Source organism: Thalassophryne amazonica, chromosome 15 (genome assembly GCF_902500255.1).
Source record: "Thalassophryne amazonica chromosome 15, fThaAma1.1, whole genome shotgun sequence".
Classification (NCBI taxonomy): Eukaryota; Metazoa; Chordata; class Actinopteri; order Batrachoidiformes; family Batrachoididae; genus Thalassophryne; species Thalassophryne amazonica.
Window position 1 is genome coordinate 21,019,065 of NC_047117.1, and position 18,109 is coordinate 21,037,173.

Sequence of the window (18,109 nt, forward strand, 5' to 3'; positions counted from 1 at the left end):
TGGGGAAGGCCACGATGATGAGCATGTATCTCCTGGTTGCGCAGATAGATGGTTACTTTTGAGAGTTGGGGACGAACCAAGTATCTGCCTTTCAGGACCCAAGATGGTTCTCTCATGTGGTGGATATGGTGACACTAGTGCATGCTCCCAAACCTGATGCAATCCCCTTACTTGTGATAAATAAACCAACATACACTTAGGGTGAAAATATGAAAACATCAGCTCTCTGGAGGAACAAAGAACTGCAGCACACAAACTGATGCACAGAATAAAAAAGGAAACAGGAGAAGGAAGACATGGAAGAAAGAGAGAAGCAATTTAATTACTCCTGAGAGACAGACAGGTAGACAGGGGGAAGAAAAGGAAGGCAGAGCAATATGGCTTGGTTTCTGATAGACAGTCCAAAGCAGAGTGAGAGGCAGTCAGGGTGGATGTCTCTGTGATTCAGCATATTCTGGCGGAGGGAAGACGATGAAAGGCCGTGGGGGTGGGCGGCAGTGGTTGGGAATATTCTGCCCTCCTCATTAGCTCTGCCTCATTTCATTATGTAATCTTCACGTCTGCAGTTGCTTCAGGGAACTTGTGGATGCACAGCGTGTGCTACACCAAAACCAACTGGCACCGACCTACAGTTTTAAAAATTATTTAAAATGCACAATGTGCATTCTTGTGGTGAAAAAAACTGCACACTGGCCCACTTACTAACAACCTTGAGTGTGGCAACCTGAAACTAAGGCCAAACCACTCAACTTGGAGGCCATTTGGGATGCAAATTAGACATTAGTAGTCTAGACATTAACATGAGTGAAAATTCAGGTAGAGGTGGATTATTGTTTGTATTATGCTGTGAAAGATTAAAATTCACCCTTAATCCTCTTGTAAAGTTATTTTAGAAGTCGTATTTTGTGAGACGGAGCAGTGCAGGTCAATAGAAAGAGGAAGGCTTACGTTACATTACGCTTGCTGCAGGATGTGTCCTCATTTCACTGGTGATTTTATTATTAGATACTGTAGGAAACTGGGGCCCGGCTCAGTGTCACAATGCATGAGTCATCAAAAATAGACAGTGTTGGATTTCATACTGTGTAAGGAAAAAAAAAAAATGGACAGATCTTCCTAACTAAATTCAAGCAACAAAGCTCATTATGACTGATGTTCAACAAATAATGTGGCAATAAATCCACTACCTGTCAGTCTTTATTTACCATACTGGACAGAATATGGGATGATTCTGATGACAAGATGACTCCCCCCCGCCCTCTTTTTCAAGACAGTTTTGGAAAAACACTTTCTAGAGGCCAAGTCTTTTTTTTTTAAGTAATGGCTTTTATCTGTAAATAATGTTAATAAAGGCACATAAACAGTGATGCAATAAACAGTGCAAACTGGCCTACCATGTAAAGGTGGTCTCCCATTGTCATTTGTGATGCCAAACTCTCCTTTTTTGGTGCAAAAATATCCAATCACAGCCTGAAACTGGGTGTAAACAGTGGTAAAGAAGCATTGTAGAACACTGAGTGATCCGGAAATTTAAATATGAGTCATTAGAAGATGACATATCACACGGGTTCCCACAAATCAGTAATACAAATTTTTGTGGGATCACCTAAGTACATCCTTATGCTAAATATGAATGAAATTGGTCAACTGGTTCTTGAGATACAACAAGGGTGGCAATGACAATATCTTGAATATTGCACTGTGACTTTGAAATTGACCCCACCGTAACCATAATCAACTGGTGTCACGGAATCATCCAAGTACACCCTTATGCAAAACATGAAATAAATTGGTCAACTGGTTCTTTAGATATTGTGCAAACAAGTGGAAATGGACAGACAGACAGACAGACATTCTGATCACTATATCCCCCGTATTTCATACAAGGGGGAGATAAAAGTATGAAATTGGGATACACAGAGTTCCAAAACAGTGAATAGTCAGAAGTCATTTGTGTAGCGCGCTGGTAATATGTTTGCAAAAGTAGGTAAAGTAGGTAATCAGGACCAACGACCTAAGCAGAAGCCTCCTCCTCAGTCTTCTCTTGAACACAAATGAAAAGCATGTCACACTCTTCAACAGACAGTTCTGGGATGTAAAGACATATTTTCGCTTTGTGAAAAAGTGTGGGAATAACACAGGAGTAGCGTTGTGCATATGCTGGCACATATGCACAAATGCTTGTGTATTGAAACTAGACCGCACTTGGTATATTCGGCAGTAACTGGCAATACTCGCAATCATCAGCTACAGTTTGTAAGTAGTAATCAATTAATAACTGATACAAATTTTGCCTGTTATTTTAATAAATCAGGCCAGATTTCCTCAATTTTCGAATCAGGATGCAAACTGGGGCCAAATATCAGCAATAGGTGACTGTCTGAAGATAGTTAATTCTTCAAGTGGAACCTTCTGTGCATACAGGACTTATGTGGGTAAATACCCAAAAGCTCCTGAAGGAATGAGGGAAAACAACGAACAACATTTGTTAAGAATTTAAAAATAAAAAATCACTTTCAATGGCCAGAAACAGACCAAAAAAAAAGAAAATCCTAACAAAAAACAACAGGGTCACCCCAGCCTATCTCTGGGTGCTTGGAACTTAACAGGGAGTTGTGATGTTACAGTGAGGGAAACAAGTATTTGAACACCCTGCGATTTTGCAAGTTCTCCCACTTAGAAAACATGGAGGGGTCTGAAATTTTCATCTTAGTGCATGTCCACTGTGAGAGACATAGTAGAGAAGCTTGAATCTTCGACTGGACTGGGTTGTTTGACGCGAGGACGTTTCGCTTCAAATCGCAGAAGCTTCCTCAGCTAAACTTCTTGCTCTGGTAGTCTGACTTCTGTCTTGACTCTTGTAGAGAAGAATAAACTGAAGCCAACAAAAGCTGAGGACAAGGAAGTTAAAATATTAGCCAGAGAGAAGAAATGGTTTGAGAGAGGGGTCAAGGAGGCATTCTTTGTGAAACGGTTGAAACCCAGCCTTAACCGGGGAGGGGGTCTGATACACACTTTATCCCCTGTTTACAATGGGGTACTCAGGTCAAAGCAGTTTCAGTCTTTTGTTCATAGTAATGAGTCATTCACATCATCAGCAGAGTCATCAAGGGAACCATCAGGAGAGGGTCCGTCCCATCATTAGGAGGGACAGCTGCCCTGTCATTAGGAGGGTGCTAATTAGAGCACAATAGGTGATAATTAGAGCTATTGTTTAGTCACTAGCCTACAGCAGTCTGCCTCTCGGTAGGAGGGGTCTGGTTAGGTTTAAAACTCCAGCTTTTGTTGGCTTCAGTTTATTCTTCTCTACAAGAGTCAAGACAGAAGTCTGAGGAAGCTCCTGCAATTTGAAGCGAAACGTCCTCGCATCAAACAACCCAGTCCAATCGAAGATTCAAGCTTCTCTACTATGGAAGCCACCTGGACAACTGAGAGCCTACACAGAAACACTGTGAGAGACAATCTAAAAAAAAAAAAAAAAATTACGGAAATTACAATGTATGATTTTTAAATTATTTATTTGTATGTTACTACTGCAAATAAGTATTTGAACACCTGTGAAAATCAATGTTAATATTTGGTACAGTAGCCTTTGTTTGCAATTACAGAGGTCAAACGTTTCCTGTAGTTTTTCACCAGGTTTGCACACACTGCAGCAGGGATTTTGGTCCACTCCTCCATACAGATCTTCTCCAAATCTTTCAGGTTTGGAGTTTCAGCTCTCTCCAAAGATTTTCTATTGAGTTCAGGTCTGGAGACTGGCCAGGCCACTCCAGGACCTTGAAATGCTTCTTACGGAGCCCCTCCTTAGTTGCCCTGGCTGTGTGTTTGGGGTCACTGTCATGCTGGAAGACCCAGCCATGACCCATCTTCAATGCTCTTACTGAGGGAAGGAGGTTGTTTGCCAAAATCTCACAATACATGACCCCATCCATCCTCCCTTCAATACGGTGCAGTCGTCCTGTCCCCTTTGCAGAAGAGCGCCCCCTGAGTATGATGTTTCCACCCCCATGCTTCACGGTTGGGATGGTTTTCTTGGGGTTGTTCTCATCCTCTAAACATGGTAAGTTTAGAGGATGATTCCAAAAAGCTCTATTTTGGTCTCATCTGACCACATGACCTTCTCCCATGCCTCCTCTGGATCATCCAGATGGTCACTGGTGAACTTCAAACGGGCCTGGACATGCGCTGGCTTGAACAGGGGGACCTTGCTGCCCTGCAGAATTTTAAACCATGACAGCATCATGTGTTACTAATGTAATGTTTGTGACTGTGGTCCCAGCTCTCTTCAGGTCATTGACCAGGTCCTCCTGTGTAGTTCTGAGCTTTCTCAGAATCATCCTTACCCCACAAAGTGAGATCTTGCATGGAATCCCAGACAGAGGGAGATTGACTCATCTTGTGTTTCTTCCACTTTCTAATAAATAATCATAACAGTTGTTGTCTTCTACCAAGCTGCTTGCCTGTTGTCTTGTAGTCCATCCCAGCCTTGTGCAGGTCTATAGTTTTGTCCCTGGTGTCCTTAGACAGCTCTTTGTTCTTGCTATGGTGGACAGGTTGGAGTGTGATTGACTGAGTGTGTGAACAGGTGTCTTTTATACAGGTAACAAGTTCAAACAAGTACAATTAATACAGGTAAAGAGTGCAGAATAAGGCTTCTTAAAGAAAAATTAACAGGTCTGTGTGAGCCAGAATTCTTGCTGGTTGGTAGGTGTTCAAATACTTATTTGCAGCAGTAACAAACAAATTATAAAAAAAAAAAAAATCATACATTGTGATTTATGGATGTTTTTTTTTTTTTTTTTAGATTATGTCTCTCATAGTGGACATGCACCTAAGATGAAAATTTCAGACCCCTCCATGATTTCTAAGTGGGAGAACTTGCAAAACTGCAGGGTGTTCAAATACTTATTTTCCTCACTGTATGTCTGCAGTCTGATACACACTGTTCTGAGGAGGACAAATACGAACGCATGATGTAGTGTGATTATGCTGTTGTGTTCATTAAGATAAAATCTCTCCTGATTAGGGATGGATATGGATAAGATTTTATTGATATCGATACCATTACCGATTCCGCATATCGATCCGATTGTTTTTCGATTCCCATATCAATGCCTACTGTGAATTTTCTGTGTACTACAAGTAGGCTTTACAGGTTTTCTATGTAAACAACATTTTAGTGAGTCTTAAAGTAAATAAATATAAAATTGGTCACTGGATCCTTGATCTCTGGACATATATAGAAACAAACAAAATCTGTAGTTTTTGTCAAAAGCATTTCCTTTCAGACAATGATCTGAACTGAACTCAGGTGGCTGCTGGAGTCTGCAGGCCCGCAGCCATACAGTCTTGGGCTGCTGCACATCAGCACAGGATGTCTCATTTTGGGAGGAAAAAACCATTTTGATCGATTGCAGTTTATTGTTTGTATTACAACGTTTGGAAAGAGGTGTCATTTGATTTAAAAGTCAATTTACTTTAAAGTTATTAATTCCGAGCGGCAGAGAGCTGCGCAGAGCTTGGAGCAATGGAACCAAGGACAATTCTCGTTTCTTTCTCCCAACAAGACAGGAGTCCCAGTTAGTCATTTTAATCCGCACAAAAGTGACTCACGATTGACATATTTTAATGGCTTTGAGAGGTGTTAAGAAGCGGAGTTGCCGCTTCTGAAGAGCAGCGAAGCAAAGATCAAACCAAGCAGTGGATCGGAGCACTGATTCATTGGTTCAAGCAGATCCGCACTGCAGAAACTGTTGATTACAGACCCGCTGTGGGGTCTGTAATCAACATAGAGAAATTATCATTTTCCCGACCAACGCCCTCAAAATAACGGCCGCTCTGAAGGACCGATAAGGAATTCATTAAGCAAAAAGGCTATTGATGTTGGTGGATTGAATCATTACTTAACGATACCTGAAAAGAACCGGTTCTCGATACCCAAGACTACTCCTGATACAGTTTAAGTAGTAAAAATAATCATTTTCGGGTTCAATTTAAAAAAAAAAAAAAAAAAAAAAAAACAGTGGTGTTGTTTCATGTCAGCAGCAATAAACAGGAGTTTACTCTGACATCAGAGCAGCAGGGCACAAAAAGTCTGGGAGAACTGCAATGATAAATAACTGATATTAAGTTATTTGAGAGTGTTTGATGCTAGTTCCTGTGGTGATTATGTTAAAATCACATAGATAAGTGATTGTGCCATTAAAATGAAGAACTAAGTTCGCAACTCATTCACTGACTTTGCTTTAGGCTGTTATGTGTGGTTGTGAAAAAAAAAGTTTCAGGGTTACTGTCAGCACCTACTGTTGTGGATTTTTACAAAGTGGGAAGTCAAGTCTGTGACTGGAAGACAACCTTGTATTTTTCAGATCTATTTTCTGGAACAAAACCTTATCTGGCATTCAGGCCAATATGGTATTTTGGGGAACTAATCTATCACAATTTGTTAATTTTACTGAAACCTGTGACACTCGTGTTTGAAATAAAACTTCCCAAAAACTGTGTTTAATTTTAAGTTATTTAAAATGTTTATTTTACTGCAGGAACACATAATACAATGAAGAACAAAACAAAACTGTATGTTTAACATTGATCAAAATGATACTCAAAAGTATAAAAATGCAAGTGAAGTTGAGGCCCTTTGCAAACATAAATCAATGTCTTAAATTATTGCAACTGCAATTCAAAAAAGAAAAGAGAAAGAAAAAAACAAAATACAATCCACTGAAGCAAAGCTTTCAGAAAAATTAAAATGTCTTGTTGAACAGCAAAGGGATGAAATATACTATGTGATGGGTACATGCTCAAACCATTCCAAACGAAAAACACCACCTTAAAAGTTAACCATCTCTAAAGAAAGCCTTGTGAAATATCTTTGGCATTCATTAACATTCCCGAATTAAAACATCACAGAATGGGTATGAAACATTTAAATACTGTATGATGTGGGTGACTAATAAACGGTATTGTTTAATCACATATGTCAGAGAAAATGAAGATAAAAAAACTGTTTCATTGCTCTGAACATTAAAAAACATTTTAAAACAAAAAACACTTTTTCCCAACAGATGATTTGAAAAGAATACTTGGACTCATTCTTTATTCTGCATTTAAACTGACTTTGGCTCACTGTGGACTTATGCTAGTGCTTTAAATCGACAGGTCCCACTACAAAAATAAAAATGTAATTCTTCAGGCATCAGAGATGCTTGTCTGAAATGGAGTGTATAATAAAACAGTAAAGCGTAAAACTCAAAAGCCACTGTGCCAATTCAATAAATTACATTACAACTGAAATGTGCCTTATTTGCAGTACGCATGTATTTTTCAAAATGACTAAAGGCAACCCTTATTTAGGGGTGGAACGATACACTAGTGACATGATATGATACACAAGATGCATCACGAGACACCTGTCGTGATTACATACATTTCACAATACTCAACTACATCACTGTTCACACTAATTATGTAGAAAGTAACCTGTGGTGAATGTGTATATTTTTTCTAAAGTATAAATTGTAATACGTGATGTGATCCGTTTCCTGTTAGTGCATTTTATAAATTACTTATGATACTTGTGCATGAAATTACTATTTCTTCCATGATGTAGTCGAACAGGGAGGGGGTGATACAGTTTAATATAGGCCCCACAGATATGATTAGTATGATACACAATGTATCATTCAACCCCTACCTTTTATATAGTCAGGTCTATAAGTATTTGTACAGTGACAGTTTTTGTAATTTTGCCTCTGTACACCATTGCAACTGAGTTGAAATAATCAGACTTCAATGTCTGGACAGTCAGTGTAGACTTCACTGAGTTTAACAAAAATATTACATTAACCATTCAGGAATTGCAGCCATTTTATTCATGTTCCGCCCATTTTTAGTGGCAATAAGTACCATAAGTACAATGACAAGAATAGTTAATATGAATAATCCCTTTTGACAAGTCTGTGAATGGATACATGACCACTTCCAAGTTGCTGAATGTGTCTTGGATTTTACTACAGCAATCAGTTCTCAAAACCTGGGTGTGCAAAAGGACACTAATGAGGGAAGCCACCAATACACCAATGACAACTCTGATGGAGAATATAGGCTTCTGAGGGTGTGCCAGGAAGAACTGAGCATACTGCAACTTTTGTCTGTTGTATCATCAGTCACAGCTTCATGTTGGGAAGAAAGAAAAAAAAAAAAAAAAAAAGATTTTCATCCAAAACTGCTCAAATCTAGGCTTGGGTGTCCCATGCACTATGCAATTTGCATAGTTTCAATCAATCACAGTCACAGAGGACTATAACTCCTTCAGTGTTGTTAGGGAGTCTTGGTGGCTTCACCCAGCATTTTTGAGAACTCTCTCTATCCCCGCACTGTCTAAAGAAAACTAGCTGTAAAAGTCACATTTAGTTTGTCTTATTACTTATGCTCTCTGAAAATGGAGGAACTAAGCATACAAATAACCATATTTCTGTTAAACTCCTGAATTACAGATAAAAGTCTACAGTGCAAGCACATCATTTAACTTCAAGTCCATTATAGTGGCATGCAGAGGAAAAATTCCAAATATTGTGTTGCTGTCCATTTACTTATGGACATGACTAAGTGAACTAAGTGAACAACACACCAGCTCATTTTCATAAATACCCGTATATATAGATTTACTGGGTGCTCTGGTGGTCATGTCTCACACACACAACTGTTGAAAGTAAATTCATGCGTCGTGCGTCAGTGTCAAGTAGGTGAAAAGTTGCTGGACTTGGTACAAAGTGCCACTGCAGTGAAATGGGTACTGATGGAGATAAACTGTTAATATATTGAACTGTTCTGTGGATCAGCCTCATGGATACCATGTATAGTTTGACAGAGGAGCCAGTGAAACTTTGAAAAGAGAGATGCTGCTACAAAGTTGCCTGGATATGTCTTTCTTCTGCACATTGTCAATGTAAACTGAGACTGCAATTATAATTGGACAACTCATGAGAATACAAAAGCAAAGAAAACTAAAACAAAGAAATGCATTTGTGCATGCATCACAGGCTCAAGCTGCAAGTCAAAACACAAAGTGAAACTCTGAGACAATCACCTGACTGAAAAAAAAAAAAAAACTTGGTGTGGGGGGTTGGATAACAAGACTTGACAGTTGAGGCACATGCATCTGCTTACTGCCATCTGTGAAGGGGATAACGTCCAAATAGTTTTTGTGTTAAGGCTACAGCATCTCCACATAGTTTTCAGGGATGAGGCCCCTCTTTCCCTCGAGCTCCCCCTCCAGCCAGCCAGGCTCTCGAGACTGGGTCACTGCAGGAGAGGACACGATGTCAAAGTGGGATGAAACGGCAGTGAGGGCTCCCATGAGCACGAGTCAAAGTTAGCAGGGCAGAGAAGAAGCCGATTATACAGAACCGTTTAAGGGCACTGCAGCGAGTTGCATCTGCATCTTTCAACTTTTCAAGAACTTCCCTGGAAGCAGAATGTCAGCAGCTTCCAACATATCCGAGATCTCCGAAAGAGTTTAGTGTGGCAGATCCGTCAATAAACAATACGTTCCTGGCTGACATGCCTTTTCAAAATTGTTGATTTGCGAATACAAAGTGAAGTCAAATTTATATTTTGTCTGCATAAAGTCATGCTTTGCCTGCCTCTGTAAATCAATGTGCAACTTGAATGGTTTTAGACTGTAATTGTGTTTCAAAATTCTCTTTTTTTTGCCATGTTGTATCATAGCTACTCACAGAATCTGTCCAGCAGTAGATGTTGGAATTCTTAAAGACACTTGTGTTCATGGTGAGGAATTATGTTTGAATTATATACTCAGTGTAAATAGAGATGCTTATGGAAGTATTCAAGCCCTTTTCATTTTTTGCCCATAAACATAAAATTCATAAAAACATTTTGAACTTTCTACGAGAAATAACAATGAGGTCAATGTTGAAAAGGACAAAATGTAAATAAAAATAGTTAAACATGCTCTGTGGATATGAACGTATTTTAACAAAATGTCAAAGAATATCACAATCTCATACAAAATTTGTACTTCACAAACACATCAGGTGCGGGAACACTATTTATTTTGCTGTTTATTCTTATTTCGGTTGTTTTTCTATTACATCACAAGTTCTTAATTCAGAGTTTTAAATGCAAGTTATTTCAACGATGTTTACTGAATCGCTATTTGGAGGCCAGTCATATAAACATTTGCTGTTGGAGTGTCATAGGTTAGGTGTGAAGTTTAATTAAATTCAGATAAGAATAGTGTATCTTCCCCACAAACAAAAACGCACACTAAACCTGATTTTACTGGATCACGTCTCCTGTTTCTGTATGAAAAACCTTCACTAGTATTCACATTTTCACACTTCTTTCAAATTTTGAATGATTCTATCCAACTTCAGATCAGATCAATACAGTATGTGTGATAACAGATGTTTGAGACAGCTGAGGCCAACCTTGCCCAAAAGATGATACCTGAATAATCACCATACACCTGCAGGGCCACATGTGAGGACGACAGTACATCTACAGTATATCATCAGTGTTTTGCAAAAGAGTTTTTTTTGTTTGTTTTTTTTTTTGGGGGGGGGGGGGGGGTGTAGGGATGACAAAATCCTAATTTCCTCTGAGAGTGATTAAAGCTCAGCCAAGACCTTTTCTAGACACGCTGCACAGTAAATCTATGTCTGTCAAACCTCCTGCCCCACTCTCCATCTTTCTCTCTCTCATCTCTGTGTTCGGCTGAAGATCAGATTGGGTGTTCGGTTTTCCTCTGAATCCAATATGCCAGAGCTGGTTCTGAGTGAGCGACTGGTGTAGGCGATAACACTTACCGGCATTGAATATTGCGCCGACCTGGAAGGAGAGCTCAGAGTCGTGCTCAGCCTCACATGGGTACACTGCCTTGGCTCTCCTGCTGGTGACACTGAAAAATGAAGGCAATCAGCGAGCTGGCGGAGTTTTTGGGGAGGATTACTGCTTGGTTCAATCTGGGCCCAGGGCCTGCTTGTTCATTCATTCACTAGCCTGAAACAGCAGAAATGGGCCATGCTGGAAAATAAGTGAAAGTACTCAAAGAGGAGCCGCGCTGCTACACACACTCTAGTCATGCTTTATCCCAAATCTAAGCAGGCAGGGGTAGGGGTGGGGCTACAAACACAACCGTGCGCATGTAGAGACACAATACGATGCAGGGCTGTTTGTATCAGCTGCAAAAAAGCAGACACACACATCAGGTCCACCCGGCAGACAACCATCTGTGGCGAGATAATCAAAAAGTGTTGGGGTTGCGAAAGCAGGTTTGCACACAAAGAAGTAGAATATAATTCTCCGTCCAACGTGTGCCAGCTTTTAAATTCACTTTTGTGAGCTGAGAAGCGGCATTTGAAGTCAGTTTGATGTAAAGGGCGTCATCAAAGAAATCGCATTCAATTGCTCTGCAAAGGTTAGTAAAAAAGGCAGGTTTACGCCATTCCGCTTCCAAAAACCAAACAGAAGAACTGAATCTACAGAAAGGTTGTTTTGCCCGCCATTGCAAGCAGTTATCTCAAATGCCAGCAACATTACCATGTGGAAATTGTGCCTTCAACACGCGATGCCCTGATAAATATTTCATATTATTTGTGTAGAGCAGCAACAATGTAGGATGAGAGAGGAGACAGAAGATATACAAACTGGAACGGGGAGAGGGAAAAAAAAAAAGTTTGTGGTCTCTGAGTTGTCAATACAACAATATTCAGCCGAGCGCTTGAATTCAGAATTTCAGAAGAATGTACTCTTGTGGAACCGTGTTTCTGAATAAAAAAATAAATACGTGAAAAAATAAGGCTGTGCATTTATATGAAAATGATGTTAATGGATTGCTTATAGAATGACCTAGTTGGTGGAAATTTCCTCTGGGGCATCTGAAAGCACTGCAAATGAAGTCATAAACGGAAGGAAGGAGAGCCACAGATTCATGTGCAGAGTCCCGACTAGTTTATTCAGATATCGTGTGTGTGTGTGTGTGTGTGTGTGTGTGTGTGTGTCAGAGGTCTGACAGAAAAGGGAGATGCTGCTCCTGCTGCACACAAAAATACATGCTGCACTAAGGTCCCTCAAAGGTAACAGAAAAATCAGGAAATACATGAAATATATGGGAGCGAGTAAAAATATTGATATGCACAGGCACAAGTAAATGTTCGACACACAAAGTATGAACACATGCAAGATAAGAGGAGTGAGTAATTATGTAGAAAGTGTCAAATTTTGTTGCAAGTGCAGGAAAGGTTTCAGAGTATGACAAAAATGGTGTGTAAAACCAAGAGAAAGAAATAAAGAAAGAAAAGTAATAATTAACTGCAATCACAGAAAGTAGTAGTGAAATAAATGAGCACAGGCAGATAATGCTAAGGACAGGAAAAGCCCGTCTTACCTCTCCTCTGGCTTCTCTTTTTCAGAGGAAACATTGATGGCAGCATGTTTACTCTCTCCCGATGCTCCAGAGGAAGACCAGGCTCCTGCTGCTGTTCCGCATCTACACAAAACAAAACACACTACCTTATAACAGATTCCGTAGGGGTCTATTGACTTAAAAAAGATATCTTTCCAATGAAAACATCTATATAATCTATATATCTATATACAATATTCTGTGGAATAAGTACTATAGGTGATTTGTACTTTCTGAATACCTGACTGCATGAGATACGTACAAGAGATTGTTGATTAAAAATGTGGTTGATCACTTTGTTTTTTTTTTCCCCACAGATTGACAGAATCCATTTTCCCTCTCAGCCAACAAATCCAAACAGACACAGAGACAGCATGGTTTCAAACTTCCCACAACAACAAACCGAATGGTTAAATGATGCAGTACCTGAAATAAATACTCCAAATACTGGGTTAGAAACAACAGCTACAAAGAAGGCAAAGGGCAACTTTTTAAAGATGCACAGTGTGGCAAAGAAGACACACTTGCCTGCTGAGAAAGACACCCAGACAACGCTGAAGAAGTTAAAGGTTTCAATGGCTGCGACTGGAAAACAGTGCAACTTTTGCTTATTGCATTACCAGGCACAGTTTTCATAATGGAATGGTGTAGAGACAGATTTTCATATAACAAACCACATTAAATCTAGGCTTGCATCTCCCATTGCCCTTCTGGCAAACTGTACCTTAAGTTTCAGAATCAAAATAGCCTTTATTCGCCATGTATCTACAAGAATACAAGGAATTTGATTCCGGTTTGAACTGCACTCTGTAAGAGCATGCATAAATACGAGGTCTGTCAATAAAGTAACGGACCTTTTTATTTATTTTTAAAACTATATGGATTTGATTCATATGTTTTTACGTCAGACAAGCTTGAACCCTCGTGCGCATGTGTGAATTTTTCCACGCCTGTCGGTGACGTCATTCGCCTGTGAGCACGCCTTGTGGAAGGAGTGGTCCCGCCCCCTCGTCGGATTTTCATTGTCTGGAAATGGCGGAATGATTTGGACTTTTTTCCATCAGAATTTTTTCAGAAGCTGTTAGAGACTGGCACCTGGAAACCATTTGAAAAATTTATCTGGCTTTCGGTGAAAATTTTACGGGCTTCACAGAGAATAAGGACTGTTACTACAGCTTTAAGGAATTTTGATGTACAGAGCTCTGCAACGACGACCAGAGGGGAGTAGTTTAAGCAGTGTGTGTGTGTCCAGAGTGTGAGGGGCCTGCAGAGATGTTACCAGCTCACTCCCTGGTCCTGGACTGGTACAAGTCCTGGATGGAGGGCAGGCTGGCTCCGATAATTTTTTTTCAGCAGACCTGACAGATCGTTGAAGTCTGTGCCTGTCATGTTTGGAGGCAGAGGGAAACCAAACGGAGATGGAGATGCACAGGACAGACTGGATGGATGTGTAAAAGGTGATGAGCAGTTCCTTGGGCAAGTTGAACATCCTGAGCTGTCTGTGGAAGCACATCCTCTGCTGTGCCTTTTTCCTAATGGAGTCTATGTGGGAGGTCGACTTTAGATCCCGGGAGAGAGTGGATTCCAGGAACCGGAAAATGTCCACAGTAGACAGTGTTGCTGAGGATGGGGGGGGGGGTTCATGAAATCCACTATCAACTCCACAGTCTTGAGCGGGTTCAGCTCCAGTTTGTTCTGACCACACCAGAGGACCGACTGTTCACCGTCCTGTCTGAATGCACCCTCATCACCATCCTGGATGAGACCAATGATGGTGGTGTCATCTGGAAACTTCAGGAGTTTAACAGAGGGGTTTGCTGAGGTGCAGTCATTCGTATAGAGAGAGAAGACGATTGGGGAAAGCACACATCCCTGAGGGGCACCAGTGCTGATTGCCCGTGTTCTGGATGTGATGCTCCCCAGCCTCACCTGCTGTGTCCTGTCCATCAGGAAGTTGGAGATCCACTGACAGGTGGGAGCTGGCGCAGAGAGGTTGGAGAGTTTTTTTTGTGGAGAAGGTCAGGTATGATAGTGTTGAACACCGAGCTGAAGTCTACGTACAGGATCCTCACATACGCCCCTGCAGAGTCCAGGTGCTGCAGGATGAAATGCATCCTCAACTGCAAGGGGTCCAGCAGGGCTCCTGTGATGTCCTTCTGGTGGCTCAACACCAGCCATTCAAAGGGCTTCAGGACTACAGATATCAGGGCGAGGGGCCTGTAGTCATTTAGTCCTGTTATGGAGCTGGGACTGGGATAGTAGTGGAGCGTTTGAAGCAGCAGGGGACTTGCACAGCTCCAGAGATCTGTTGAAAATCTAGGTGAAGATAGGAGCCAACTGATCAGCACATGCTCTCAGACATAAGGGAGAGACACCATCAAGTCCTGGAGCCTTCTTGATCTTTTGTCTGCAAAACCGCTGGCAAACGTCCTCTTCACAAATTGCTAGTGTGGGTGGGGTTGCAGAGAGGAGGGGGAGGGCAAAAGAGGTGTCCAGGGAGCAGATAGTCCATTGTTGTTGGCGTGGGTAAGGGGTGTGTAAGGGAGTCTTTCAAATCTTGCATAAAACATGTTCAACTCCTCAGCCAGTCAGGGGTTCTCCACAGGTAGGGGGGATGGTCTCCTGTAGTTGGTGACATGCTGAAGACCTCTCCACATTGCCACAGGATTGTTGGCCGAGATTTGTATTTTCAGCCTATCAGTAGCTCCTCCTTGCTACTCTGATCTCTGATTCCTTTGTGAACGTGTTGCTAGCCTTCTTGTACAGGAGCTGTTGCCATTTTTGTAGGCATCCTCTTTGGCCTGGCGGAGCTGCCTCAGTTTCTGTTTCAAGACTTCTTTTCAAGAAAAACCTCACTGCCACTTCATGAATCTGTAAAACTGGTGATGCAAAATACAAAACGTAGATTATGCACAATTTCTCCAATCGCACCCACAGAAGCCTATAACTTCTTCAAGGTTATGAGAGTGTCTTGGTGGCTTTCCTCACTACTCTGTTTCTTGAAAGGACACTGTTTTTGAGAATGGCTTCCTCCAGACTGATTTACCGTGCAGTACATATGGTTTGCATTTGTTAATGATTCATATCATGAAGATCAGGACATATTCAGGAACTTGGAAATGTTCATACATCAATCTCCTGACTTGTCTGAAGAAAACTGGCTGTAAAAGTGATGATATACTTGTGTTACACTAAAGAGTGCAATTACTTATGCAACCCATTGCTTTGACTTTTATATTTTTATTTCATTTATGTCACGTAGAAATCACTTTTCACTGAGTTTCAAGGACATAATTTTAGAAATTTTTTACGAGGTCTCTTAGATAATAAACTGACCCTTTTATTTTTTTTTTTAACTATATGGATTTGAATGACATGCGATTACACCAATCATGCTTGAACCCTCGAGCACATGCGTGAGTTTTTTCACGCGTGTCGGTGACGTCATTTCCCTGTGGGCAGGCCTTGAGTGAGATGTGGTCCCGCCCTCTCGGCTGAATTCCTTTGTTTCACACGCTGCTCGAGACGGCGCGCGTTGCTTTATCAAAATTTTTTCTGGACCTGTGAGGAATATCCGAGTGGACACTATTCGAGAAATTAAGCTGGTTTTCTGTGAAAAGTTTAACGGCTGATGAGAGATTATGGGGTGATTCTGTCGGTGTAAGGACCTCCCACGGAGCGGGATGTCCTGCAGCGCTTCCAGGCGCTGTCGTCGGCCTGTTTCGAGCTGATAACATCCTAATTTAAGGCTTAATTCACCCAGGACATCGTGAGAGAACAGAGAAGATTCAGAAGAGGCCGGCATGAGGAATTTATGCGGACATTCCACTGTTTAAGGACATTTTTTTAATGAAAGACGTACGCGCAAATTCGCCGAGTCGTTTCCGTGACGACTCGGCAAATCTGTGTGCGCCGCGACAGGAAAAACACCTCCGTGTTGAAAACCATTTGTAGAATTCAGGCGGCTTTTAATGGCTTTCAACAAGTGAGTAACTGAGAAATTGTTTAACAGCTTGGGCATTTTCCAACTTGCCCGTTAAGATTTCCAACGGAGGTGTTTTTCCTGCCGCGACCCCCCGCGGTCGGGTCCAGCCCGACATGCGACTCTGCCCGCACGTTCTTTCATTACAAAATGACCGTTAACAATGGAATGTCCGAATAAACTCCTCATGCCGACTTCTTCTGAAAGTTCTCTGTTCTCTGACGACTTACTGCGTCAACAGAGCCTGAAATGTGGAAGTTTTCAACTTGAAACGGCGAGACGCTGCCGCCTCGAAGCGCAGATCGCCATCAGGCGCCGTGGACCGTCCTTAAAGCGACACTACCAGACCAAAATCTCTCATCAGCCGTTAAAATTTTTACCGAAAACCAGCTGAATTTATTGAATAGTGTCCACTCAGTTGTGCCTTACAGTTTTGAAAACATTTTTATCAAACAAAGCAACAGTCTCTGAGCCATTCCTAAACAATGAAAAAAATCGACGAGCGGGTGGACGACTCCTCACTCAAAGACTGCCCACAGGCGAATGACGTAACCGACAGGCGTGAAAAAACTCTTGCATGCCCACGAGGGTTCAAGCATGTCTGATGTAATCACACGTGATTCAAATCCATATGGTTTTTGAAAAAATAATAAGGTCGGATACTTTTCTAATAGACCTCGTATATGCAGCAGCCTGAAATTTTTACTTTTAAATTTGGTATCAGAAGTGTAATAGCTCAAGGGTTCATGGGTGATTCTTAGACCACGGGCACTTATTATGTCCTTTGATCATATTGTATGAAAAACAGAATAAAGGGGAAATTTCACACTTTTATAGTTATCTTTACAATGAAAGTGTGTTAAGAAATTTGTTCTAGTAGTCTATGATGACTTTTTCACCTTTTTTCAGCATCATTATATGCAAATATTGCCGTTTTGTGCTTGTCCCACACCCAGACTTTTGATCTTCAATGATAAAAATGAATGGTAAAGAAACATTTTTTCTTATGTTTTAAAATATCTCAATAAAATATCAGTAAAATAATCAAAACATAACTGGGGCATTCAATGTCATACAACTGTTGTGATTTTTTTAAACAAAATGTAGTTGTCCCACGCTATTGCCGTAATTTCCACCACAACACTGTAATGTCCCTTTAAACAGTTTGTATGAAAGATTGTTTGGGTAGTTTCTATGGAGATAAACAGTGACAGAGCACATGTATATAGCGCCAAATCACAACAAACAGTTGCCCCAAGGCGCTTTATATTGTAAGGCAATGGTGTGGTGGAAATTACATTTACAAGACCAACAGTGCCCATAGTTAAAGAATCACCCTCATATACTTGTTCTTTTCACACTACATTTTGAATTCTGACGGATTATACCTTTGAGTGGAAAGCTGCCTGAATGAAAATACACTGCACGCACACATACACACAGCTACACACCTAAAGAGAAAAATACAGCCGTGTTATGCATCAACATACTATGTAGAAACAAATGTGTGCCACAGCTCATATTTAGTGCAAAAAGTTGCACATATCCAGTTAACACTGCCACTTCTAAACTGTTTATCAGCCTCTTTTGTTAGTTTTAACTTTATAGTGACTGGAGTCAAATCAGTCTATAACCAACCTACAGGAAGGAGGCAGGGGTCCAGTTAATGTCAGAGTGGAGCAGAGGAGATCAGC

At 41.0% G+C, this 18,109-nt stretch overlaps 1 protein-coding gene across 2 annotated transcripts in view; it reads right to left on the reverse strand.

Moving 5' to 3' along the window:
- Positions 1-6,506: 6,506 nt before the first annotated feature.
- arhgap10 (Rho GTPase activating protein 10) overlaps positions 6,507-18,109 on the reverse strand; it is a 168,063-nt gene continuing 156,460 nt past the window's right edge. Inside the window, exons 21-23 of one of the 2 annotated variants that reach the window (XM_034187655.1) lie at positions 12,416-12,517; positions 10,836-10,927; positions 6,507-9,309 (exon numbers count right to left, since the gene is read on the reverse strand). In XM_034187655.1, the coding sequence (XP_034043546.1) occupies positions 9,221-9,309; positions 10,836-10,927; positions 12,416-12,517 (283 nt within the window). In that variant the 3' untranslated portion in view covers positions 6,507-9,220. The remainder of the gene's footprint in view (positions 9,310-10,835; positions 10,928-12,415; positions 12,518-18,109) is intronic. The other variant, XM_034187656.1, reaches the window with a different exon arrangement.